Source organism: Procambarus clarkii, chromosome 10, assembly GCF_040958095.1.
Source record: "Procambarus clarkii isolate CNS0578487 chromosome 10, FALCON_Pclarkii_2.0, whole genome shotgun sequence".
Lineage (NCBI taxonomy): Eukaryota > Metazoa > Arthropoda > Malacostraca > Decapoda > Cambaridae > Procambarus > Procambarus clarkii.
Window position 1 is genome coordinate 24,284,669 of NC_091159.1, and position 27,252 is coordinate 24,311,920.

The following is a 27,252-nucleotide window of genomic DNA, read 5'->3' on the forward strand; positions in this document are numbered from 1 at the left end:
AGAATTATGCATAATTTTGGCAAAATCTACATATTTTTACAAACATTGGGCATAATTTTGGCAAAAATATACATACTGTATTTCTAAAAACTTTAAATAATTTTTTTTATAAAAATATACATAATTACTACATATTTGTAGAACTTCATTTTTTTTAGGAATTCTTAGTACTTTTTATAATTCATACAAAAGTAATTATCAAATAATGGCACCTAGTATTTCAACAAGTTATAAAAAATTTCACATTCTACATTTGTACAAGAATCTACAAATTTTCTAAAAATATATATAGTTACAGTTCTACAAAAATTCTAAATTTCCAATAATTTTTTTGAGAAAAATATACCTAATTTTTACAAAATTTAGAAAACTCCTATAAAAATTATTCGTAACATTAATTTAACCCTGATGTTGATTCGGCATTGCTCTGATATTGTCCCCACTGGGACAGCATCAGATAAGCTACATCTCATCATAATTGCAGATAATAATCCACGCTCGAATGCTATCCATATTTTAACACAAAATACCTTACCATCAATTAATGTGAAAATGTGAAATGAAATTAAAAATTCCTTATCTTGATATTTTACTCATCCCATTTTCGGTAATATGCATTTTACAGCCAACCTGATTTTCCAATATACTGCACTGTATGTACTTGCAACTCGCTAAATGAGAAATACAAATGTAGATACTCTCACATCACATCATCTTGTAGTCATGTCAGGATTATACGAAACATGCAATTTATCATCAAGCCTCAGAGTCGTTCTTTGCAATTGTTGACCAATATAAATATTAAAAACTTGAGTATTCTACAAACATTAATGCTCAAACTAAATATATATTAAGTATCATATTTACAAATTAAATTCCAACCTAATACTAACCATTTAAGAATTTCAACTGCGTGTTAAAACTGAATAGACTACTGGACTACTGCAGACAGGCTCTCTACATTAAAAGGAAACAATATCATATTGATAACTTATTGCAGTCTTAAAAATATGTTTTGCAATATTACACTATGGTACATTATAAGGATTTTAGGAAAACTTAACACACTCTTGACAAATTTATTTGTAACACTTGCATTAGCTAACAATATAGTTAGGCAAAACTGTGAATTAAACAGTAATTTCATATGAATTTTAATGCAAATATATTACCTTTGAAGGACACAAAATAATACCCAAATATTTTAAATTGAATTGGGAGGGTGTGAGTGAGGGGTAAAAGGCAGGGGTTGGAGTAAGGGTGTGGGATAGATGGGGATTTGTTTGGTGGGTGTGATTGAAGTATGTAAGCTTATGGATGGTGATAAGTTTGCCTGTCGACTGCTTGGTATGATCAAAGTTTGAATAGAGGGTATAGGCATTTGGGTGTGTGGGTGGGGGAATGTCTGGGTATAGGTGCTTAAGGGTGCAGGTGGAAAGGATGGAAGAAATATTTTTCAGGAACGGATGGTATTTGGAAAGATGAGTGTACAGAGCAGGTAACGGAGTAATTTTTCTATCAGAAAACTCTCTCTTTCAATTCAATGTGGCATTCTTGAGACAAAAAAATTTTGTTTGGATATTTTAAGATGTGCTATACTGCCCATTGTCAATAGAAACCATATATTTGGCACAAACTTAAAATGTTTCAATATCAATACAACAAGTTGTTCTCAAAGACACCAAACAAAAATCTGTTGAAAGTAGAAAAAAATAAAATGAGTCACAAAGGTAAGCCTAATGCAAATACTTAGGCAATATTAAGAGCCAATTTTTATTGCTTTAGAAGATAGCTTTTAAAGTACAGTATTTTACAGATACATACAAAATGCAATAATTTGTAGTACACAACTATCTTAGCCTTATTAGGAAGAATTTTGTGACAATCTACATTTTTTCAGCAATTTAGAGTATCAAAATCATAAGCTCACATTTTTATGACAATAGGCAACAGCATTTTGAAATTTCTCAAAATTAACAGACAATTTTCTGTTGATACTAAACCAACAAAAAGTAGTTAAAGCCTAAATATATACATGTATACCTTAAAAATAAATTTTTAATTAATTTAAACCCATGAATCTTTATTATAAATGAAAATAGAAGATACAGAACTTGCCATACTGTACATTCTTAAAAATGGACATTCAACTCCCTTTTATCTGTTGACTGTCATGTTCTTAACTTACTCTTCTAATGTCAGCTTATTTATACACAGCTTACATTGTATAATTATTGCAATAGAATTTGGGCTTTAGGTCCAGCACTGGAATCCATAGTCTTAATATGGTGTGTTAACATACACGGTATTCATTAGCAGCTAACAATAATAATGCCTTTCCTGTCTTATTACATACTTAAGCTTCTGAACTAATCTCAAACTTTTTTTGTTTTGTTTTGTTTTGTTTTTTTGTTTTTTTTTACATCAAGCAAGCCTGTACTTATATCCCTAAGTCTTGATGTACCAATCCACATGAATGAGCAGCAGCTGAACTTCAGCTTCTAATCTTCAATGCTGGATTTTGTTCTCCAGTCTTGTCATACCCTACAATGTGCCTTTTTTTTTTTTTTTCCTTTTTTTTAACTAACAATTTGTATTTGTTAATTCTGATCAAAAAATAATTACACTTAGTTCCAGCATACTAAACAAGCAATTATTATTTTACTATTTCTTGACTTCTTTGTTCTAAAATACTACTGTATAACTATTTAACATCAGTGAAATATTTGTGTGCGCGCACATCCATGCGTGAGTAATGTTTATTTTTCAGATACAGCAAATTATTGTCCTATTACAGTATCCTACTGTAGTTACATCATACCTTTATTTGACAACTCTTAATAAACCAAAACTAAGAGGATGTTAAATATATAACCTAACCCAGGCATGCATAATGAAAGTGATATCCCAGTCCATCCTGGACCCTTATAAAGTTAAAATTGAGAATTACAGAGGAGGGAACCCATATAAGGCAAGAGAGGTGAAGTGAGGTGTAATCGGAAAAAGTAAAGAATAAAACCGAACTAAAGCCAGCACTGAAAAAAATGAAAGGAGAAATCAAACAAAATAGGCAGCGAAGGGATTGTGCGTAAACACGAAAACTAAAGGGATACAAGTAAATTGGAGCGATAGGGACAGAAGAGATTAAGCACAGTGGGGCAGATTGCTAACTCAGATCATGCATGCTAAGAAGATTAGAGCAATTTATTATGTACTGAGAAAGGCAAGTCAATAAAGACTTGTTCATGTTGGCCATATTGTGTTTGAAAGCCTAGTCGTTAAGACAGCTTTTGTGAAATGTAAAGACAGGAAAGATTATTTTGAAAGATGATCAAGCTTTTCTTTCATATGTGTGGGTTAGGTTACTTATTTTCAGCCATGTTATTGTGACATTCTGTACATAAGAGGATATTTCAGTTCAACCCTTAGCATTTTTACAACAGTTAGCTTCACATATATTTAAATTTACTGTTGTATTCTTTTATTGGAATGACAATTTGAAGCATTTATATACTGTTCTGAATTTTGTCAAAAAGTACTTGTTGCCATACAAAAAACAGTAAAATAGTTTTTTGTATTAATTTTTTTTTTAGCAAGTACTGTATTGGGTTATGCTAAAAAAACTTGTGGTGCCTTCAGGATCTTCCTCTGATTTCTTTTCAGCTAAATTTATAAAATTCATCTTTCAGACTTTTTAAAAGCACACAAAATAGTTTGCTTAAAATATGACTGATTACAAAATAGAATGAATGCCTTATTTTTTTGCAAACATTACACCTTTCATAATCTTTAAGAAAACACGTCCAGTACATAATTACCCCTTAAAGAAGTTAAAAATTTCTAATACCTGATACTTATGACATTTATAAATTTTAATGATTATTGTGATTATTAGTTTCAAACAAAAATAGCCTTGCCAAATAAAGGGAAGTACAATAAACCTAAGTGGAACAACAGTGGAAAATTCTATACAGTAATGGGATATTTATTCCCATGGTTGTGGATCAGGTAAAAGTGAAAGCACATTTCAGTATTTCAAGATTAGGCACTAAAGTTTTAGATCATGTCGTAAGAGACAGACATTTTCCTACATTCATTAAGCATGTTCGTAAGCTGTTTGCTGGCAAAGTCATGTTTAATAGAGAAATGTAAATGCAGGTCCACTCAAAATGCTTTTCAAGAAAAGTAACATAATTGAAAATTTAGACGTTTAAATAAATATAGTTTCACTAACATTTTTATAACAAAAAATTTAGTTTGTTCATAATTTACATATAAATTGTGCACATCACAAGTCATGATACCTGTGAGAGAATTGTCGAGTCATGCTCCTGCATTTAAAACAGATACCAGTATTTAAGTAACTGAGTTATCATAATCACATCTGGGTCACATTTTCGTATTATCAAAGTTCAATTTTACTACAATAACTCGAGGAAAGAAGAATAAAATGTGCATATACTGTACTATAGGGAAGCCTATAACGTATGCCCAAGGCACAATCCCAATGAAGTGCTGTACTGTACTATATTGGTCTGGGATTCACATCCACTTATAAAACCTACACATCTTTCCTCGATCATGGCAGCTTAGTCTATATTTCTGAAACTATTTATGAGCTCCAAAGTGTTAGGAAGTTGTCTAACTCGTGAACTTTATATTTATGAAACAGCTTACGAACTTTGAAAGTTCACAATTTTGTGGCACTTAGGAGCTCATAAACTGTTACACAAGTGTAAAAGCTGCCATGATTGAGGAAAAATGTGCAGGTTTTATACATGGATACATAAATACTGGATGAATCCCAGCCCTATTCAATCATGAAAGATACTTGCAGTATTATTATAATAAAGCCTAACACATTTCAACATGTGATGTCATGATATAATTAAGATACTGGTGGGTATTTACCTACCTGTATGACACAAAATCTGACTTAATAATTACATTCATAATGATCAGATATTAGGAAATATTGATATCGGAGGGATTTTGATATAATATTTCAAATGAAAAACTTAAAGTTTCATAAAAGTATCTTGACAGTCATACAAAAGATGTGGTGCACTTACAGCTCTAATCTAAATACTGTAGGTGTATAAATACTACCAATTTATATGTACTGTACAGGGGTACCTCGGTTTAAGAGTTTAATCTGTTCCTGGAGACAGCTCGTAAACCGAAGCTAATTTCCCCATAAGAAATAATGGGAAATGAATTAATCCATTCCTGACTACCCAAAAACCTCACTTCAAACTAAACTTTATACCCAATTCATCGAAATCTACACTACAAACTATGTTCAAGTTATTACTTACCCCTGCTAATGACTGCTGTCGGTGTATGGATGATGGTGAGGAGGGGGAAGGAGAGGTGTTACTGTTTGGAAGGGGAGCCCCCTTCCATTATAACATCAGGCAGTGAGGACTTCTCTGGTGTGCACTCTTTGGCACGTTTTGCCTGCATACCACTAGGACCTGCTTGTGGCTCACTGCTTGCTTGTCTTACTAAAAATCTGTCTTAAGACACTTGTTTTTCCCTACATTTTAACACTTATCTGTAGTAAGACATCACATTGTTATTTGAAAGGTCAATGCAATGGCCTGCTACAGCTTTATCTGAGTGAGTTTTTTCAACAAAAGTTTGCAGTTCTTCCCATACTTCACACATTTTCTTAATGAGGAAGGGACATCCTCTACTCAACTATTTACTTAGGTTGAACCTTACCATTGGCTTTCTTGGGACCCATTGCAAGACATAATAATTTTTATGTTCAAATGGCCAAATATCCAACAAAACACAGTAAATCCTGGTGGAGAATTGAGGCAGGATAGTCACTGGGCGCGAGGTACTGGTAAACAAACGGCGATCGCTGTGCCACCACGTGGTAGTCAGCCCGTATGCGTATCAACACCCTCGTATCCTGAAGCAACCCTCGTATCCCGATACAAATTTTCCGAGCAAATCCTGCTCGTAACCCGAAACACTCGTAACCAGGGGCGCTCGTAAGCCGAGGTACCACTGTAGTTGATTACATATAAACCAATCTAAAAAACAGTTACAGCATCATAAATTATAACATGTATTTTTTTCAGTACAATCCTACCTCTTTTTAAAGAAAAATACTTTTTAAAATATAAGTGGTAAGCAAAAACTAATATTACTCAAATAAACCTAAGAGCTATCCTGAAAATAAAAATCCTATTGTTGATCTCATGCCAATGGAGAGAACCTATGAATAAGCATACTACAGTAAAATACTATCGAGCAGTTTGTTTGTGCAGTGTCTGAAAGCTCAGTCAACTCCACGTTGATCTCTAATAGCAAATTAGTTCCCCATTAACCATGTAACACATTGAACTGTGACTCCTAAAAATTTCAAGTGCCCTTTATTTCCAGTAGTATTGGCAACCCCACTGTCCACCAATTATGGAATCTGCTCTACCACCCTCCCTGTGATAAATGAAGATGAAAGTGAACCGGGGAACTATAGTCTCTATAGTTTACTTATATATGACCAATTTCCTCCCCAATCTGCAAGAGTGACAGGGTAGTGATGGTAGCATTTAATTCATAGTTCTAGGGACATTCTAATAAACGCACATGCACACATCGACAGTGCAGACAAAATCGACAGTAACATTTATTGTTCAATTACACATTGACACTTTCAATTCAAGTACTAAATGGTTCTCATATCTTCCGCTACGATTTTTTTAAATTTCAGATTACAATAAGTTAATAGGAAATACTTAATAACAGATGATGCATTCTGATTTACTTGAAACCTGTCATCAAGTGAAATCTTAAGTACTGTAATTATTTACCCAAACTTTTCATTAACAATTTTGGTAACATTTGATTGAAAGTAACATTTCCTGGTGGTGCAGAGTAACACACGCGCCCGGCACTTCATGAACGATTTGGCCTAGGTTTGTATTCCGGCCGGGGAGAATTGACTAAGTGCCAATCCTTAGCTGGACACCTCTGTTCACCCAGCAGTGACTGGGTACCTGGTTGCTAAATGATAACAGGTCAAAGTACAAGAAAACTCATGGGGGTAAGCTATCTGCCTGATAACAGGAGTCAGCAGTTGTCTGTTACTGTACCCACTTGCTTAGAATAAAAAAAAAACATGCCAAAGTTATCATGTACAATGAACATAACTGAATCTGATCCTATGTGCACTAAAATCCTGACAGTGAGGTAGCAAATTTCAACAAAGCACTTTTTTTTTTTTCAGAAATATAACTACTATGGAATGTACTGTATTTATTCTGGAATGTAAACCATATACTTAACTCTACATTTTGCTGGAAAATATATTGTGTGCAGGTTCACATTATATGTGTATTACAGTATATTATAAATACATATACTGTAAATCCATTGAAAAAATATATAGGGGTGTTTGAAGAAAATATTCAGTCAAATTCAGAGAAATGCCTAGATGATATAGATATATCTACATCTATCTTGTACTAATTAAACTATATTCTTACTTCTATAGATATTTTGGCAACTGCTGTGCAAGTAAATAAACAAATTATTCAGAAGACAGCTCTGCTTCAGAAATAACGTTCTACAACACTACAATGTACTACATAACACATGACTATTTAGACAATAAAGCCCTAGAAGTACTGTAATGTTAGATGTGAATTTAACCAAATGCAAGCAACTGTATATTAGTAAAGCATTGCATAAATACAGTACATGCTTACTTTTTCTTCACACTGAAAAATACTTCATCAAAGTAATGAAACCATGTAATTTCTCTCTCAAAGACCTCACTTATTTTGGGACCTTTTCCAATGAGACAAAGATAAGCATTTCCATGATCATTAAATGTACGGCATTACCTTTAGACATTTTCAGCACTTGGCAGCCAATGTGCAATACACTACAATATAAATAATGCGGGAAAAAAATAAAGAGGCCTGAAAGTTATCACGCTTCTAGCCCAATGTATTAAAATACCCTAGGATCAATTCCTTCTCCATGAAATCTTCACCCAATTTATGAGATGTCCTTTTCCACTTTCAACAACAAAGTAAAATCTAGCAGAAAGTACTATAATCATATGAATAAATTCACAAGGGCTGTGACGAGGATTCGAACCTGCGACCGAGAGCATCCCAGATGCTGCCTTAATCAACAACTCCTTTTGACCATGTCGTAGCTCTGTCGATTAAGGCAGCGTCTGGGATGCTCTCGGACGCAGGTTCGAATCCTCGTCACGGCCCTTGTGGATTTGTTCATTTGATGCATCACGCAATTGTGATTTCTGTGTGTACTATAATCATAGATTACCAGACATTTGCCTAAATCACCAAATTTTACTCATATTGCCAATTATACATTTTGAAAAATAAATCATTACTGCACTGGCATCTTGACTACACAAGTGTTGATAAGTGACACTGTTATTAATAAATTAATCCATTCCGCTAATGCATACTTCTTTTTCAACATTTGGGGCAAGGTGCTGTATGAAAATCTACACCAAAAACAGAAAAAGAAAAACAAGACTGTCTTTACATATTCTGCAATTAAACCCTGATAAAACTGTGTACTGTACCTGTCTTGAAAGATAACCATGCATTATATGCACAGGTAAATATGCATCAGTGTACAGGACTGAACTCTCATAACACAGCAACTGTTCAGAGAAATCCAACCAGCAGCCATATATTATATGGCTGCTGTTATATTAATGGTATTATAAATATTTAAGAAATGATTTCTAATACTTTGTATGGAATAAAGATCAAGTCACTTGCAGGAAAGTCACTGTCCAGTGACAAGTTCTTAAATTAATAATCAGCATCTCATTATTTTTCTTGACAACCAGCTCCACATGCACTTAAGATATTCAGGTTTTTCATGCATGATGTAAGTAAAAGAACTCAAAATATTATTAACTATATTATCATATTGCAATAATGCCCAGAAATTACAGGGATTCAGATCAATGACAATGTCGGGGCAATGTCCACGACCATAGTTTCATGCTCAGGAAAATTGCTGTATACCTGCTGTTTTCACAACACCTGAGTGGCCTCTAGGTTTACCATAATATATCCATCAGTCTTCTAAAGGTTTAGGTTAAACATAACATACCCTGTTTACCAAAGATAGCATTAGATAAATTCTTTATATATTTCATACTTTGAGAAAAAAAAAAAAGAGACTAGGTGTTTAATTGGCAAGCATGCCAGTAATTCACACGTAAAGTTTTGAAAAATGCATCTTAATCCTACACTCTTTCACTCGTTAATAGTTGTGGAGATTCTGCTATAATAATTCATACCTATGTATTTAGGGATTATAGCGCAAGCATGCAAGAAATTCAAAGTATTCATAACCCGAGTTGCAGACTACAAAACAGAATCTCATTCAGTGTTACACAAACCTTAAACGATAATAATGCTGTACAGTACATCACAAAGCTAATGTGTCCTTACAGCTTACTCCTAGTGAGATACACAAGTGTTACTCAAGCAAAATTCATGACTGGAAACAATGACTAGGTACAAAATCTTGATCACACCTTCTACACAATGACCAGAGTCCCTAAATGTGCATTTAAATGCACACAACTGTACACTAAACACAGCTTCTTATCCGATCGGAAAATAAAACTGACAGTATTTACACAAAAACTTAACACACATTAAACCAAATTTGACAGAACTGCAGTTTGCACAATGGATGGGAAGAGTTTTGGGATGGATTCTGTCCATATGGCTCAGATTGTATCTTGGTAGTTTCATGTTTTGCTTAATTTTTATATAATTTTTTTATCTAGTTTTTTGAGACTAAACACACCTTGAAAATCAAAACTACACAATCTAGGTCTAATATTTATATACTTCATAAAGATATATATATATATGTACTTCATACTGTTAGCATTTACAAAATCAATAAACAGATCATTTGATCATCCTTGTGTGTATGGGAGGAACATATAATAATAATAATAAGGCATTCTACTTAAAAGTTAATTTTCTTTTGGTATATTATCTAAAATAATATATTCTATAATACATTGTTGTATCATGGCACTGTATTTCAATTTAAACCAATCTCCAACATTTTGCTAGGGAGAATTAAGTAACTTAAGCTCTAACATGAAGCCGAGTCAAGCTGGAGGAGCTTCTTAGTGCTGAATTAGTCATGATAAACTTTCACAAAATTGGAGTTTTTTTTTAAAAGCTTCAAAGTATATTATGTCATTCATTCTGTGTAACATTTAATGCACATCACTATCAAGTTAATTAAGATATATTTACAGAAAGGATAAAATACATAATACTCTCTCAAAATAGAAAATAAAGAAATTGAGGTAATTAAAATACACAGGTTCAGTAATATTGCTGTGTACTCTGAACATACTGTAGTAAAAAAAATAATTTTAGCTAATGAAAATAGTGATTAATATTCATATTTCTAAAACTACTGATGTAATTGATTTCCTTAGGCACTTGGTTAAAATGATGAAATGTCACGAAATTGCACATGCCAAGTGTGCTTATTGTTACTACATACAAAAGCCCAACATATTTGGAGAGAATTTGTATGGGTTAACTTGCACATAAGGAGTGGCAAAGCAAGTACTACAGCATTCCCATAATCTTGAGAGAGCACTAATTGCCAGTGTAATGTGCTGAAATTATAATACTGTACAAGATTTGATCAAAAAGTACATACTGTATATTGGATCAAAATGAAGTCAGTTAAACAATCGCAAATGATAGGATCAGTATACAGTAAAGTATACCAATATAGTAAAGATTTTAAATATGGCCAAGGTAACCTGATGGTAACATATGTACTGTGCATATGTGTATGTATAATATATAATTTTTATCTAACATCCCAATGACCACTCATTGTGAACTTTAATTATTTTGATTTTTAGATATTTTTTACTCCTCATGCTAGTCTAAAACATGACATAACTTTTTAACTTTCTTTTATTTAACAATATATAGTTAAATAACACCCAAAAGTATATTTACATTTCTCTCTCAATTCCTTAACATTATAAATAATAGTACAGTATTTTCTGGGAGGGCTTCCCTCGGAGGCTCACTGGATTTTTTTTATTACGAAGACAAGACAGTCGCTGAACTTGGAGTATGCACATGAGTGGGATGAACGAGGGCAGTTATCTTCAAAATTTCAACTATGACCATTATGAAAAGCTAGGACTTAAAAATTTTCAAATCCTTACTTTCTTTAATTTGCATATACTGTACAGTGCATGTAGAGTGGTTATATCCATTATGCTGGGTGTTTCTGGATTAAATTTAAAAGCCCAACTAATAGTGCATATGCATGAATGCCCACAATCAGTTAAATATGGTTGGGCTAAGCTAATAACAAGTAGGGTGGCCACATTATGGTCAGCCTTGTCATTGATTGAACTGAAGTGGGGGAGGGTTGAGGTGAAGGCCAGGCTAGAGAAGCCTAACAGGTTTCCTGTTCCCCAACAATGGCGAACCATATACTGTACATTACTGCTTGCGTCGACTTGAAATGCAATATTTAATAAGCACAATGTCATAAATGGGAGTTAGGTTCCTAAACCAACAAAAATTTGTATATTTAACATTTGCAAATATGTTTGCTAATAGTGAACAAACACTAGTTTTATTTACCCAAAATTCTGGAGTTGCCTTGCCAAGTGGAGGATAAAGGATAAATTTTCTGGAGAAGCTGCACTAGTTGTAGAAATTGATGGATCAGATTCATTTCAAGCACTTTCATGGGTTGCAGATATTGATGTCTGGATATATTTCAGGCTTTTTTTTCTGAAATTAGTAGTTACACTAACAACACTACACTACTGCATTTTTTATTAAAGTAAATTTCTTCATAACATAATCTTAATGAAAACTTCAGGAGATATTTTCAAATCTTTCTCTTGGGTGAGTCTTGCTCCTCAGCAAGTGCTAAGGCTTCTGCTACTTGCCTAAATGTGAATAGTTTTGGTAGGGGTGACAATCAACATTTGTCTAGACCTTTCCTCTAAAATAAATTGAAAAAGGTTTACAATGAAGAGCTACTCTGAATGCAAATTTAACAAATGTTCTACATCATCATCAAACTCAATAGTTACTTTACAAGTTCAACAGCATCAGTCTTGCAGCAATAACATTTAACTTGCACACAAAATTATATAAAAAACAAGATTAAAAGATAGCTCTACTTACCCTAGCCTTGGGAGCACTCTCCCACACAAATGAGCATCAAGTGGTTTACTCCATACGTGTGCAAGTAGTGTAGGTACTTCTCCCACACACTTCCTATTATCAGCCGTGATTAAGGGTCATTTCTACAAAGGCATTGGATTTGCCAAGGAGTCAATCGAGGAACAAATGACTGCAAGGGATCGTCAGGAAACAAGACACATGAATGTCTTGAAATTAGGACATTCAACAAGGAGATGCATGACCGTAAGAGGGACAATGCAGTTCAGACAATAAGGAGCAGGGCGGCACTAGATTAAGTGCCTGCGAGTTAAACATGTATGGCCAATTCTGAACTTCTCCAGAGCCTTTTCCTACAACCAGTTACAGTGATAGGAGGAAGGCCAAGAGAACAGGGTACCCTAAAGAGCATGCAGTTTGCTACAAGTAACAACCAACAATTTTGTCAATGGGCACAGATCAAGGAATGAATGAACGGGTAGAAATCAGAAAAGGGAATGCCTTTTGGGGAAACAGGAAAAGTATGGATAGCTTCCTTAACAGCAGTGCTCATTTAAGTTGAGTTCCAACTCCATTTTTGTTTTATTTTGCCAATGAGACTTTCATATGCTTTACATTACATTTATGCAGGCTACGTACCAACCTGACAGCCTTTCTAACTAATGGACTTGGGGATTATAATGAGAGATGTAGTATACAGCTTGAAATTATCAATAGAAGAGCTAAGCCAGTATGGCCACACAGCACTGCCAATGCCACAATATTCAAGAATTAATAGACATTCAGGAAACCAATACAGAGAGCAGAAAGAAAAGATGATTGCTGGCAAAGGAACCAAATTCACAGTATTTCATTGAGGAATAGGTGGCACATTGGGACAGCAGGAAACAATTTCCAATCATCCTGAAAATCAGGACATTACACTACAAAAATTATAATGAAAGCTTCATGTAGTATCTGATGAACTTTTCCAATTATATTCTAAACTGTTTTGTTTCTTGGTAAATAGAAGGAGATATGGGGACATACAGTATATGCATTTTTGCCAGTACAGTATTTTACATCTGTCTGTCCACTCGTTCAACCTTTCCTATCCTTTTTTTTTAATAATACTTGACATGCAAAACAATCTAGGCACTTTAAGCCATATACAATGCTCCACATTAAAAAACAGCATGACCCAACACTCCTGCCAAATGGAAGCTACATACAGGTCATTTACTTCACTGATATTTTTTAGCAATAGCACCACAATAATGCGTATGTTGTTCTAGATACCAATTCTGTCTTAACTATTGCCAATAAGGTGCCCTTAAGACCTGCAAATATCAGGTTCCCATATCACTATGTATTAATTACATTATACTTTGGCACTTCAACTTTATATGTAAATACACAATTTTTGTATACACACAGTAATTAAAGTGCTTGAGTCAAGATCATGATTCTTAATTTACAGTTTATATGCAGTACCAAACATGAAATATATACAATAAGATTTCTATTCGTATTCCAATCCAAATACGAACACGCATTTAAAATACATATCTGTATTACTATACAGTAATCATTCCATACTACATTATACGGTATATCATTATTATTTATCACACTTTCAAAAGCAAGAGCCTATGGTTGGAATATCTTAATTTCATATGGAACACCAAGGCTTGCATAACACCAGCCCACAAAGACTTTTCAAACATTTCAAACACCCTAACTCTTTAAAATTAATATTTATTTCCAGTTCAAGACACCATCCAAGAGCTCTCACATTGGTCTTTAAGTAACGAGTCTTCAAAAACACACACAACAAAATTAAATTAAAAAATTATGTAAAATTATATATATAAAAAAAATAAAAATTATGTAATATTATTCCATGTAAAAAAAATAGATAATTACACGTCACTTAAAATAGCTTGCAATAAATTTTGTGGTTTTGTACATAAAAACCACCCAATATATTCTGTATATGAGAGAACCTGCCTTACATTAATGCTATATCATTTATGCGACACCACATGGCATATATGCTTAGGTCATTAGCAGCAATCATCTCAAGTTGATCTTCAATACAATTATGGAAGACTATTGGGCTTATCCAAAAATATTGTCAAAGTTACCATCAAAATTTAAGAAAACTAAATTATAACCTGGACAGTAAATTCTTAGAGTATCTTAAGTAATTGGCATATAACAAATTGTGTAAGCAGCTTCAGACTTAAAATATAATTCTAATACAGTATTAATTTTCCAACAAAATATGCATTGTTTTGAATTTAAGAACATAATTACGAAAGTTAATTTTTGATAGAGTAATCCAAAATTTAAAGGTCCCTAAATTCAAAGAATGTTGCAGCACATTTCAAAGAATTATATAACAGTTTTTATTAACTATATAATAATTCCTCTTCGTCCATTATGTTAATGCAACTACAGCTTTCATCGCATTTTCTTGTGCCATCTTCATTCACTTTGCAGACTGCTATATAAACAATTGACAAAAACATATTTGTTTCTGTGCAGATCATATTCACACAATTAGTAATGAAGACTTTAACTGCAGCGAGTCGTCACTATAATTATGATGATACAACAGACTACTTTAATCAATGTAGATTTCCTTGGTGCAATCACTATTGGGTGTGCGTACACCACGAAACACTAATGTATAAATTTTAGACTATCTTTCCATCTAGTACAATATTTGAATTACATTAACAGATTCAGCATATAATAATGAGTATTAAAGGCAATGGAAAGATTCTTCATACCGAAAACCAATCATCAAAACTGTCGTTGAAAGATGGCAACATGTATTAATTACAAACTATAAACAGAAAATACATGTAAATATTGGCTTTCCTTACTGTATTTCAAGTACAGTACAAGAAGTACCTACTGCATTTAACTGCTAAGGACATTATAAGCCTTGAATCACCTGAATTGTCACTTTGTTAATTAATAACAAAAATAATCCTTACAGTGTTACATGATCACCGGTAATATCTTCATGCTCAACACATCCCAAAGCATTTCCTGGTCTCGCTCTTAAGGCAAATCATGCAGTCAACCCTAAACTACTGCTAACATTCTGAAGATGTATTTAATCCTAATAATCACATCAGGATATAGCTCCTCAAGACACTGATACTGACAATATTAGATTGTCTAAGATCTAATGACAATGCTGAAACAAATACCATCTGAAAAGGTACACAGGGGTAGGGGCCAGTGGCTGAGTGGACAGCACGCTGGACACGTAATCCTGTGATCCAGAGTTCGATTCCCGGCGCTGGCGAGAAACAGTTGGCAAAGTTTCTTTCACCCTGATGCCCGTTACCTTGCAGTAAATAGGTACCTGGGAGTTAGACAGCTGTTACGGACTGTTTCCTGGGGGGTTAGTGTGTGTGTGTGTGTGTGTGTGTGTGTGTGTGTGTGTGTGTGTGTGTGTGTGTGTGTGTGTGTGTGTGTGTGTGTGTGTGTGTGTGTGTGTGTGTGTGTGTGTGGAAAAAAAAAATTAGTAGTTAGTAACAGCTGACTGGCAGTTGAGAGGCGGGCCGTAAGAGCAGAGCTCAGTCCCTGCATGCACAACTAGGTGAATACAGGCAACAAGGAGACCCCCTACCACAAAAAAATATTACATAATATTTCCTTACAATCATTAGTTGTGACATTGCTCTATACTCCAGTTCTTACAATCAAAACTATACTTAAATGCTGTTTAAGACAATAAAAAAAAAAAAAAAAGTAGGTGACAAGATGACAATTCACACATGCAGCTTCATCACGGAAAACAGAAGACGCAATCAGATGAAGTGATATGAACACTGACATACATTCTGAAACCGACATATATTTGTGGAATTTCTGAGTCAAATTGCACAGTATTAACTGGATTTTTAAAGATTTCATAATAAATGACTAGAAATTGCATTTAAATTTACACAAAATTACCTCTCTTCACGAGTGTGACGCTCGTTTACAATGTATAGAACAGAAGACCGTTTGATTACGAAGCGTGCAGTCCAAGATGGTTAAAACTTAGGTAACTCAAAATGCAATATTTGTTTAGAGGCACTGATTTACTATGACAAAAATGATAATTATATCATTTAAAAGGATAAATCAAGGAGGAAAATTAGAGTCATTATATACATCAAAACATCAAGAGAACTAACAAAAATTACTGAACAAGGAAAGACCCCTGTATGCATAAGAAACTCGGACAATGTATTTTTGGGGGGATCTAATTGGATGCTTAGCAGAATTGCATAAACCAGAACCAAAAATATGAAACAATACTAAAGAGATAAAATAATACTAAAGAAAGATCACACTTCATTATTAAAAAACAAACAAAAATATGCTTACCCTTTGCGCAACCAATAAAACTAATTTGATATTCTTGCATCGGTGAGTTAGATATGTGAACTTATTGATACTAAGGTTCTATTGAGCAAATATCTACTTACATAAGTATATACAGTACAAACAAATTTATACAATGCTATTAATGTACATAATATCTATATTACAGAATTACTACGAATTATATTGCTAATAAATCTGATGATTTACAGCCACAGCCACAGAATATAAACAATCCAATTTCTATATAAGAACTGCAATTTAAACACTGCATATGTAACATATTCAGGTATGAGATCAACTTTCAATAAAAATAAAATACAAGGTATATTCTTTAAATCAAATAAAATCCCTTTTTGTATGTACACGGTTCTTATTTGATAACCTAGCTGCTCAAGGTAATTTAACATATGCCTGACAAACCAGTAGTTACAAATGCTAACCAGCCATTGCTGAAATTAAGCAACATGTATAATTAATGAGATTGCAAGAAACATTGTAAGATGCAGAATGCTGGAGTTTGCAATGATTCACAGCCTATATGTAATGGATAAACCTCAGATCTTTAAGAAATTCAGTGTTATTTGTTGCTGACTGATACAAGCCTAAAGAAAATAGGCCCAAACCCTTGCAACCCTCACTGATACTATGTAGAAATATTGAGGGCTAACTTTGTGATGTATAATGTATGTGCTCACAAAGCTTCTGCTATTTTATTGGTGTGTATATATATATATTAGTCACTAATGCTAACACTGTAAACTAAAATGTTAAATAATAACCAGCAAAAAATATCAGTTGCATAAAAGTATGCTGGAAGTGGTAATAGGAAAGAGCATATTACATCCCTTTGTTTTCCTAAAGAAAATTGGTTAACTCCAAAATTAGGTATAATAATAATAATAATAAAGTAGAAAAGAAATTTGTCGTAAATGTGGATAAAGATATTCAGAAAATTGTTGTTATAGGCTGCTTAAAGCACAAGCCAAAGTATTGGGTACAGCACATCATGGCACTTTCCTTGAGAAGCTGCAAGACATGTTTACTTCTTGCAGATCTTACTAAGGCTTATGAATAATGAAGGTACCACCTTGCACGTTTAGTAAGACTTATTAATGGACCACTCCATTTTTATGAAAGCAGCTGCATAAAGACTTCCACACCAAATGTAAATGGTATCTTATGTTCGACTTAATTTATATGCATATGCTTCGAATATATATTGCAGAATACTTTTTATCATATTTGCAATTTTAAGGAGGTCTGTGTGGATAACAAAATATAATTTACTTATATATAATAATTGATCAAGATATAATAAAAAGCATTCTCAAATCCACACAAACTTACTAACCCTATGAGGCCATAACTAAGCATGGGCTAAGCAGCTTAGAGTGGCCTCGGCATAAAGCAGCCTTTAAGTAAGTTACCCTGACTATCCTCTGCCACCACCTCAATGTGCGTGTCTGATGGCCAGTGAGGTACTTGTGCCCATGGAAGATGGAGGACTGGTGGCGGTGGACGTGTGACAAACTCCCAGTGATGGAAGGCCATGGTGTGAAGGTCTCGTAACTCCACAATACGAATCCCGGCTGTGCTGCACACCACTGACCTGGGGAAAAAATCATAAGTCGTGACAGAAGAGTAAGAATACAATATATAATTAGTATTTCATTGCAAACTGCTATATATATATTGCTACAACAAGAAAAATCTAGTGTTACTTTGAATTGTACAGTGTTGAGGTCATGAAGAAAATGTTTAGGATAAGTATAAAAGAATGAAACTATTTTTTATATTTTTTAGAAAGAGCATCAGTGTTTAGAGAAAGCTATGAAATTTCATGAGAAGCACAGGCATCACTTTTAAAGTAAAAGGCAAAGATTAAGTTAAAAGAGCATGAATACATGCGACCCTCATCAGCAGCTTCTGCAACAGAGAAGACGCTGATGAAACCTTCCAAGGTTGTGAATGTCCACAAGTAGTGTGCACTGTCATTTTTTATTTTAGTTATAAATAAGCAAAGGCATGCAAGAACTAACCATTTTGAACTAGGAACTGTTCTAAAGTATTACGATATCATGTTTATGCAATGTTTTGTGATATTCTTATGAATATGTATCGAGAAGCCTCTACACAACTGTACTTGTTAGCTTAATTCAGAAATTGGAACACTCGAACATGGTACGAGCTATATTCATAGTGCTCTTCTTTGAGTGATGTGGATTATAACTTCAAAATTGTAATGTGAATAATATGTTATATAGCTTAAGTACTTTATGGACAATGCAAAAGCATTGCACATCATGAGGACACGCACAACCGTGAAACTTCCAAGTCAGCTAGCTACTCACATAGCTGGACTACAGCCAACTTTTAAGGCATGGCCAGTTACGCTAGTATTGAAAGGGAAAAATGATTAAACACAGATTAAAGTTATAATACATGAAATATATTAAACAAAATGTGACAATTTAATGAGATTATAGGAAAAGTAACACCAAGTTAAATCAAGTACAACTCTGATAAATAGTGTTGGTGACATTAACAGCACTTTCTAGCAGAAGAGTAAGAACCAGGAATGGAATTTTCATGTTATTTAGTGAATATATTCTGTCCTTGAGATAATTCAGTTAATTCTCCATATATTAAAGATTCTTGCAGCTGACTGTTCACCTGTTGCTGTGTATTAACCCTGCCTGGTAAAAGAACAGAGCTAAAGTGTACAACTATGAGCACTAAGTGTACACATCACGACTACTATACTACCAAGATGTTCATAGGAAGAATACTGAATATGACCACCAAGTCAAAAACTGTTGATAAGAATTATGTTGAAGACATCTATTTGCTTGAAGTTGGAAAAAGAAACAAAGAATGCTGAATATAGCCAGCAAAATTAAAAAAATAAATTAAAAGACAATTAATGCAGGGATCAAGGTCCTATTTTATTTTATGAAGAATGGAATAAAACTAATTATTATTTACAGATTAAAGATTAATGAATACAAACATTTTAATGTTTACTGATGGGGCATCGAATGCACAAACAAAAAACCTTAATGTATAGATCATAAAGTGTAATTTTTACATGAGAAGAGCCATGAACATTGAATATTTATTGTTGATGGATACAATGGAAAAACAAATGTCAAGAATTTGTTTGCAGTTTATAGGGATGGTGAAAGAATACATTAATGTGTTTGTTATAACAGAAAATTAAAGCAGATATGTACTGAACTATTTAAAGGAATAGTTATTGTATATAACAGGTACCAATTGTGTAAAGGAAAAATTACGCAGATATCAAAATACTTTTCCTTATAGGGAGGAGAGATACTGTAAGAATCCATCTTTGGTCTCCCACTAATCTTGCCTTTAGTGATTCCTCACATACACAGTACTATCAATATTTTATTCTGCACATTATAGTAACAGCCTCATGCATTCACTTTATTAGTGAAATTTTAGACTGACCATTTATTCATACATCCAAACAGAAGGGATAACGAACGGTGCCCAGGACTCTCAGTCACTCTCAGTCTCCCTCAGTCGGTCTCGGTCTCCCTCGGTCTCAGGCAGGACCTTTGAAGTGAATGGGACCATCTCCAAAGACGACCAAGCTACAACTCCAAGCTAATCCCTTGACGTGGCTCCGAAACCCTCAGACACTCTAGCGCCAGAGCCATGTGGAAAGACCAGAAGCATGGTGAACCGCACTTGCAGGGAAAAGAAGCAGAGGCTTGGACTCAGTCCAGCAGGAGAGTCACCAATATCTGTATCTCCAATTCCGGGTCCCTTAACACCAAAAGGGTTAATGCCGGGGCATCCAGGTGATAAATATGCAGTGATTGCCCAACTCGAGCAAACCTAGCTTAGTTGCAAAGCAGCAGCTTTTATCTTGAGATTATCTTGAGATGATTTTGGGGCTTAGCATCCCCGCGGCCCAGTCCTCGACCAGGCCTCCTTTTTGTTACACACACCCCAGGAAGCAGCCCAAAGCAGCTGTAACTCCCAGGTACCTATTTCCTGATAGGTAACAGAGGCATCAGGGTGAAAAACATTTTGCCCATTTGTCTCCGCCTCCACCGGGGATCGAACCCGGAACCTCAGGACTACGAATCCAAAGCGCTGTCAACTCAGCTGTCAGGCACCTGAAAAGGCACCTGTCAGCTGCCTGAAAAATTTCCAAATCCAAAGCCAAATCTATAAGAACAGACCCAGTGAGAACAAATCTCCCACGACTCAGGGTCATAGTTGTCACCGACCCAACATGCAGCATGGCCGAGATAGAAAGAATGATCATTGTCAAATAGCGAAGATGGACACCCATCAAGCTCACACACTAGGCAAGCACAGGCTTGATGGCCCAATCCACAACAGACTATGCTTGAGACCCCACGAGAGGATTGCCATGGCCTGAAAGCTGCTAACCAAGCAGGAATCACAGGCATTGGGGCCACTCACTGGAAGAACGGACACCAAATGCAGCCAAATCAACCAGGCTATGGATGATTATTGCAGCACACGTATAAACAACCACGCAAACCCCAGTGCACCCCAGCACATCCAACGGAATGCCCCCAGTCAAGGGCCCAATCAGAGGAATCAAAGATCCTGGAATAGCCCAGGGTGAAGCTCTTCACTGCAGTGGCCTGGCTGCTTAGGAACTAACTCCTGAACACACCAGAGAAGATAACTGTCAGTACACGCCCACACGACAACTCGAGAGAAAACATGTACAGTATGTAAAGATAATACTAAAATAAAAGAGCAACAACAAGATCATGGCTCCTGCAGGATGGATCAAGTCCAAGGATACTGTTGTTTTGGCTCTGGTCCCCAGTAGACCAAACAGAACTTCTGCAAGTGATGTGATCCATTAACATGGAGTAATCTCACCAAGATAACTTCAGGGACCCCCCCCCCAAAAAAAAAATACATTTGTTAGAAGAAAAAAAGGATATAGTATGTACAAGCACCTCAGGGTCAGTTTCAAGATGCCTCTGGAGGGACATACAAGGTAACTGGTGCTAGGCAGCACTGAAGAACATTCAATCCAACAATGAGGCTCCCCTAAAGAATGCTCTTGCAATAACGTAAAGGCCCTCTCACTTGCTCAAAGATCACACATGACCACCAAGTAGCACTCTGGAAGTACCAAATAGCCCTTTTCCCTTTCCCCATGTCACAATTACCATTAGTGGGTGGCAGTTGGTAGTTCTACATCAACACTACTTGCATCAACAATCAACACAGTACCCACCCACTCCCTGACTGGGTTTGAGTGAGGCCTTGCTACAGGATTAAGGTAGAAGTGTAGATGGCCAAGAGCCTTGACAACCAGATTTTCTATTCATACACAGTTACAAATTGTGGGGGCCTAATAACGTGATCTTGATCAGGTAATCTTAAAGCTTTATTCTTTTGGGACAACACTGCAGCCCACTACAGAGATTGGTGTAACTCTGGTGCAAGGTAGAGGAATGCCAGAGTTCTTTGATACAAAATGCTATTCCTTCTACCATCAACATTTCCCTCCTTTACCACAGGGTTTTCCTCACCCTCAGGCTTGTCCTGTGTGTTTTATATATGGATGATAATCTTGTTTGAGCCTCTTAGTAGATAAGCAGTGATTAAATGTTCTCCAGTGCAACTTAGCTCCAGTGCCTGGTATGATTACACAATGACCAAAGATGCATGTTCATTTGGTAGTTGTAGATTTTATTACAGGTTGAAATGTAAATTTTGCTAGGTGAAATCAGTTCATAGAGCATGGGAAATGCATCCTGTAGGCATTTCTGGCTGCAACAAATCCCTCACTGCAATGAATTGGTTTTGGTCATAATTCATTGAATCGAGGTTGTACTGTACTATGTATTTATGAAGAGCCTTGTACCCCTACAAAATAATTATTTAATTTATTTTATTTACATATATATTTACATATATATATACACACACACACACACACACACACACACAAAAGAGTTCTTACATTCTTGTAAAGCCACTAGCACGCATAGCATTTCGGACAGATCCTTAATCCTAATTTTTCCCAGAATATGACCCGTCAAATCGTTTAACCACCAGGTATCCATTCATTGCTGGGTGAACAGAGGCTACAATTAAGGAATGACACCCAATCAATCCTCCATGGGCCAGGATACAAACCCAGGCCCAAGCACTCGCAAAGCGCCAGACGAGTGTTTTACCACTGTACCACGGGGACTGCTAACTACATGTCACTACATGTATGACCTACATTTATATTGAAGATATTGTATATGCAGAATCTTCCTGGACATTGTGAATCGCTTCTAACTGGTTAGCTCCCACGGTTGTAATTTTATCACCTCTCAGCACAAAAATTAGCTTCCATGTTAGTATGGAAATTGACTTGACACTTTCACCACGATATAAATATGCTCCCTAGGAATTCATCACATAACACCATGCAATTATTTTTGTAAATGCGAGTTTTACATACAGACATTAAAGACCTATGTAACAGTTGTATGTCTGAATTGTGTAAACAATACACGGTACAGTATATCAATCTGACAAATATTCAGAATCAATTTATAAAATTTTACTAAGGTATTTGACTAGTTAATTCTGTATTTACTATCAGAACATATATAAAACTGGAAAATTAGATAAAACAGGCCAAAGGAATTATCGACAACATTTTCCAATATCCTTCCTAATTATAGAATTTTCCTGATACATCTCACAGGCCAATCTTTCTCAGCTGTCTGTTTCATGTCTTCCCATCATGCCTGAAGGCCTAAATCATGCCTGAATCAAAGCTCTCCACTTCCTTCTTATTTTCATCAACAAGCTGTCTTTTTGTTAAGAGAGATCCATAATCCATATTTTTTATATGTTCTACTTTATTTCAGCTTCAACTTTTCTCTTTCGCTTCCTGTGCACCACGTTAATAAACAAACTTTGCATTTTGCTCTTCTATTACCTAATTTTTTAATTAAAACCTGACTAGTTAAATGTTTAGTTTCAAATGCTTAGTAATCAAAGTGCCTCAGAAAAATTCTGCAGATACTGTCTTACTATCAAGACAAATGTATATACTGTACAATGGGACCATTTCTAATTTATATAGTGTAAACAAAATTACAACTAGTGCAATTACAAATATTCTTACCCTTTCAATTCAGGAGCATCTCCATCAGTCACAACGTTGAGCCACCTGCCCCCCAAAAAATCAGGTTAGAAACCGTTTCAAACAAATACAGTACATACACAGTATACTCTTATGCAAGATGTAAAAAAAAAGTCACTAAATTATTAACAAATTTTAAATTCAAAAATTATATAAACAAAGGGGCAACAATTTAAAGTTCCCCAAGCCAATGCAAAGCTTATAATAGGAGACATTTTTTCACTTAAATGATCATAAGCTTGTGGAACAGCCTATGTGCCAAATTCATACTAGATAGGACAGTACTAAAATTTGAAATACACAATAAAAAAATATCGGAAAGAACTGGCAGACCTTTCTCCTGCCAATAACTTTCCTAACCAATGAAGGTTTTGGCCAACTATATGTATAATTACTGTACATATATGTACAATTACAAGTAACTGTACAATTTCAATGAACTATATGTACAATTACAAGTAATACCAAGATTTGCAAATTTAAAGCATCACATATGTGGACACCCAACCCACAAATCTGTAAATAATATCATGACAATGGTCTAGGACAGCCCAAAATGTCATCACTTACCTTATTTTCAGATGTATGGGTTGGTTGTCTAATTTTCAGTTACGTTATTATGACTTATTGCCTGCACCACACAAGTAACTCACTTTGATACTCACTTATGAAATGCCAATAATACAGCACTTGACCTTGCCCAGAATGCTCGACACTTGCTTCCATCATTCTCCATTAGTTTGTTGTTGTTGTTAAGACTGCTTGTTATATTTGGAGACGGTGCATTGAGAAGTGTGCGACTACATGCATTCTTATGCGTTCGAGAAGGAGACAACGATTCTTCTATTGTCAAGGGCGAGATAGATTCAGAGTTAGAATTGTTCAACTTTGTTGGACATCTTCTGGTGAGAATCGGAGGGCTGTAGACCCCACTTGATGCTAAAGGTTCTTTGGGAGGTTCAACAGTCATATTGATGTTGTCCAATGGGATTCTTCGCACAAAATCAGTTGTGAAGGTAACAGACTCTTTGATCAATGAACTTGACATAGACTGCCTCATAATTGAACTGAAAGATACAGAATGTGTGCTGATTTTGGTTAAATCATTCACTCATTTGCATATAATCAACTGTTTGCAATGTTTAAATGTAGATGGGTCAAGTAGGCTTTCTTTGAATATCCAATTTCATTCTATTTATGATCTATATCACCCCCCCCCCCCCCCTTAGATCACTGGATCAATGTTAGAGGTTCCCTATTTGAAGGACAAGAATACTGTAATTACAGTTCTACATTTTGGCTTTGATACATAGTTGCTATAAACAAGTAAAACAAAAAACATGAACATACATATATATTATTTAAAATATATACCATAGTCTTTCCCAAATAATTTACCTAAATTTCTCTCCCAAGTACAATATACTATTCTCTCTATTACCTCATTCTCTTCCTTGTTAAGTGTGTAACATTCTCTCCCTAATACTGTCAACTGTGTTCTGTAGTGCAGTTAGCCCACATCTGATTTTTTTCTCTCATTTGCATTACTGTCTAGCTACAAGACCCAGGTGTCTGGGAAAACTTCCATCTTATCTACCATGTGCTGGCTATCGAATAATAGGTTTCTGCATTCTTCTTGTGATTTTAAGAAGTTGCTCTCTTGATCACAAAATTTCCAGGTGTAACCTGCTGTCAGATAGAGCTATTTTTGTCTATCTTATACAGTAATAATTATTATTATTATTATTATTATTATTATTATTATTATTATTATTTAGTGTGTGACCCTGTCTTTGTTCACACTTTACATTTCATGTGATCTAGTCCCTATATAAGCTTAACTTCCTAGGTGATACTTGTAGCCTAGTCATGGGCCTGTCTATGTGCTTAAGTGCAGGATTATCATCAGATAGTTATGCATATAATAATTATATTTTTGAAAAGGAATTTGAATCCCAGGCTTTTCCAGCAAGAGGTAGAGAAATTATCAGCTCTGCTGAGAGATCTCTCGTGAACAATATGGCAGCATGGGCCCCTAGAATAATGGGGGGCCCCCTGGGCAACTTGCCCAGTGTGCCAATGCATTAGAACGGCACTGGTTTTGTCTGATGCATTGCATTGTGATAGACAATAAACATCCTAGTTTCTAGTTAGCACATTTCTGTTAACTTCAAATTTATCCGAGTTCTCTTCTGACAACAGAGTATAGATTTATATTTGATATTCCAAGATTACATATCAAATGTGAATATTTAGTCTTAAAACAAAGCCTTGCCCCCCCCCCCAAAAAAAATGTCCCATTATAAAATAAAATTACTAATCTACCACTTCACTGCACATAGGACTTTAAGGTGCTCAGTGTGGGGGGTGGGGGAGTGAAATTTTTTTAATTCAGCAATATTTGAATGTTTTTAATGTTTTTATTCACTCTCTATGATTTGAAACGAAAACTGTTGAATTTGGCAATATTTTGCTTAAAAACTGTTCAGGTAATGTTAATAATTCATTAACGACAGCATCATGAATTTGTCACATGAAACAGGTGCACAGTGCAGGGGTTAAAACTGAAAAACCCATACAAATGACAAACCTGTGATGTGGCGACTGTGGAAGGTAATCTGATGTGAGCTTAGTTGTTGTGAAGAAAACGTGCAGATCCTCAAACCCTCGAGCCATGATGCCATGAGGAGTGTGGCCCAGGTCGAGGGTGTGTGCCAGCTCATGCAGCACAGAGCCCAGGTGTGTGCCATAACATGCTCCCCATGTACCTCTGCAGAAAAAATGCGTTACTAAAAAATTACATGTTGCATAAATTAACGCAAGTTATTACGAAATATGCCCATCACATACATCTGGTCCTTCCTATAATATGGGGGAGGCAATCTGATAAAAGATTTTGCAATGTGAATCAATATATATGAATGCAATGCTACATAATGAAAGATAACTTACTTCAGGTAACCTCTTGAGATAAAAATACAGAATATAAAATCTATCCTATTAATGTACATACCTGTGCAAAATAGTGCAAGAAATAAAGTATAATCAGAGAAAACAATGAACTAATAATAGAAAAATAATAAATATTTAAAATATTAAATAAAAAAATACCATACTGTACAAGATGTGTGATAAACGTGTTGCCACCTTCCACAAACTATATATTACCACTAACCTCCAACCACCTTGGGATTAATAGCAGGCGAGAAGAGAGGCTAAGGATTACCGGTAATCTCTGCCGCTCTAACAAAAATTCTCATTACATAGAAAATACTGGAAAAAAAAAAAACAAGTACTGTATCGGGTACTCGCTATTCACCAAGGGTGAGTACTAATCTTACTCAGGATGCAACCCAGAACAATTGCCTAACTCTTAGGTACCTATTTACTACTAGGTGAACAGAGACATCAAGTGAAAGAAATAATAGCTATTATTCTGTTCTATTGCAGGAGCTAAACCCAGGAACGTTGGTT

At 35.0% G+C, this 27,252-nt stretch overlaps 1 protein-coding gene across 4 annotated transcripts in view; it reads right to left on the reverse strand.

The window, feature by feature from the left end:
* Positions 1-1,065: 1,065 nt before the first annotated feature.
* The window catches only part of LOC123746477 (uncharacterized), a 31,837-nt gene continuing 5,650 nt past the window's right edge, over positions 1,066-27,252 (reverse strand). For 3 of the 4 annotated variants that reach the window (XM_045728014.2, XM_069321747.1, XM_045728006.2), the window contains 5 exons: positions 26,369-26,548; positions 24,444-24,845; positions 23,761-23,805; positions 18,950-18,991; positions 1,066-18,207 (listed from right to left, as the gene is read on the reverse strand). In XM_045728014.2, the coding sequence (XP_045583970.1) occupies positions 17,985-18,207; positions 18,950-18,991; positions 23,761-23,805; positions 24,444-24,845; positions 26,369-26,548 (892 nt within the window). In that variant the 3' untranslated portion in view covers positions 1,066-17,984. The remainder of the gene's footprint in view (positions 18,208-18,949; positions 18,992-23,760; positions 23,806-24,443; positions 24,846-26,368; positions 26,549-27,252) is intronic. The other variant, XM_069321748.1, reaches the window with a different exon arrangement.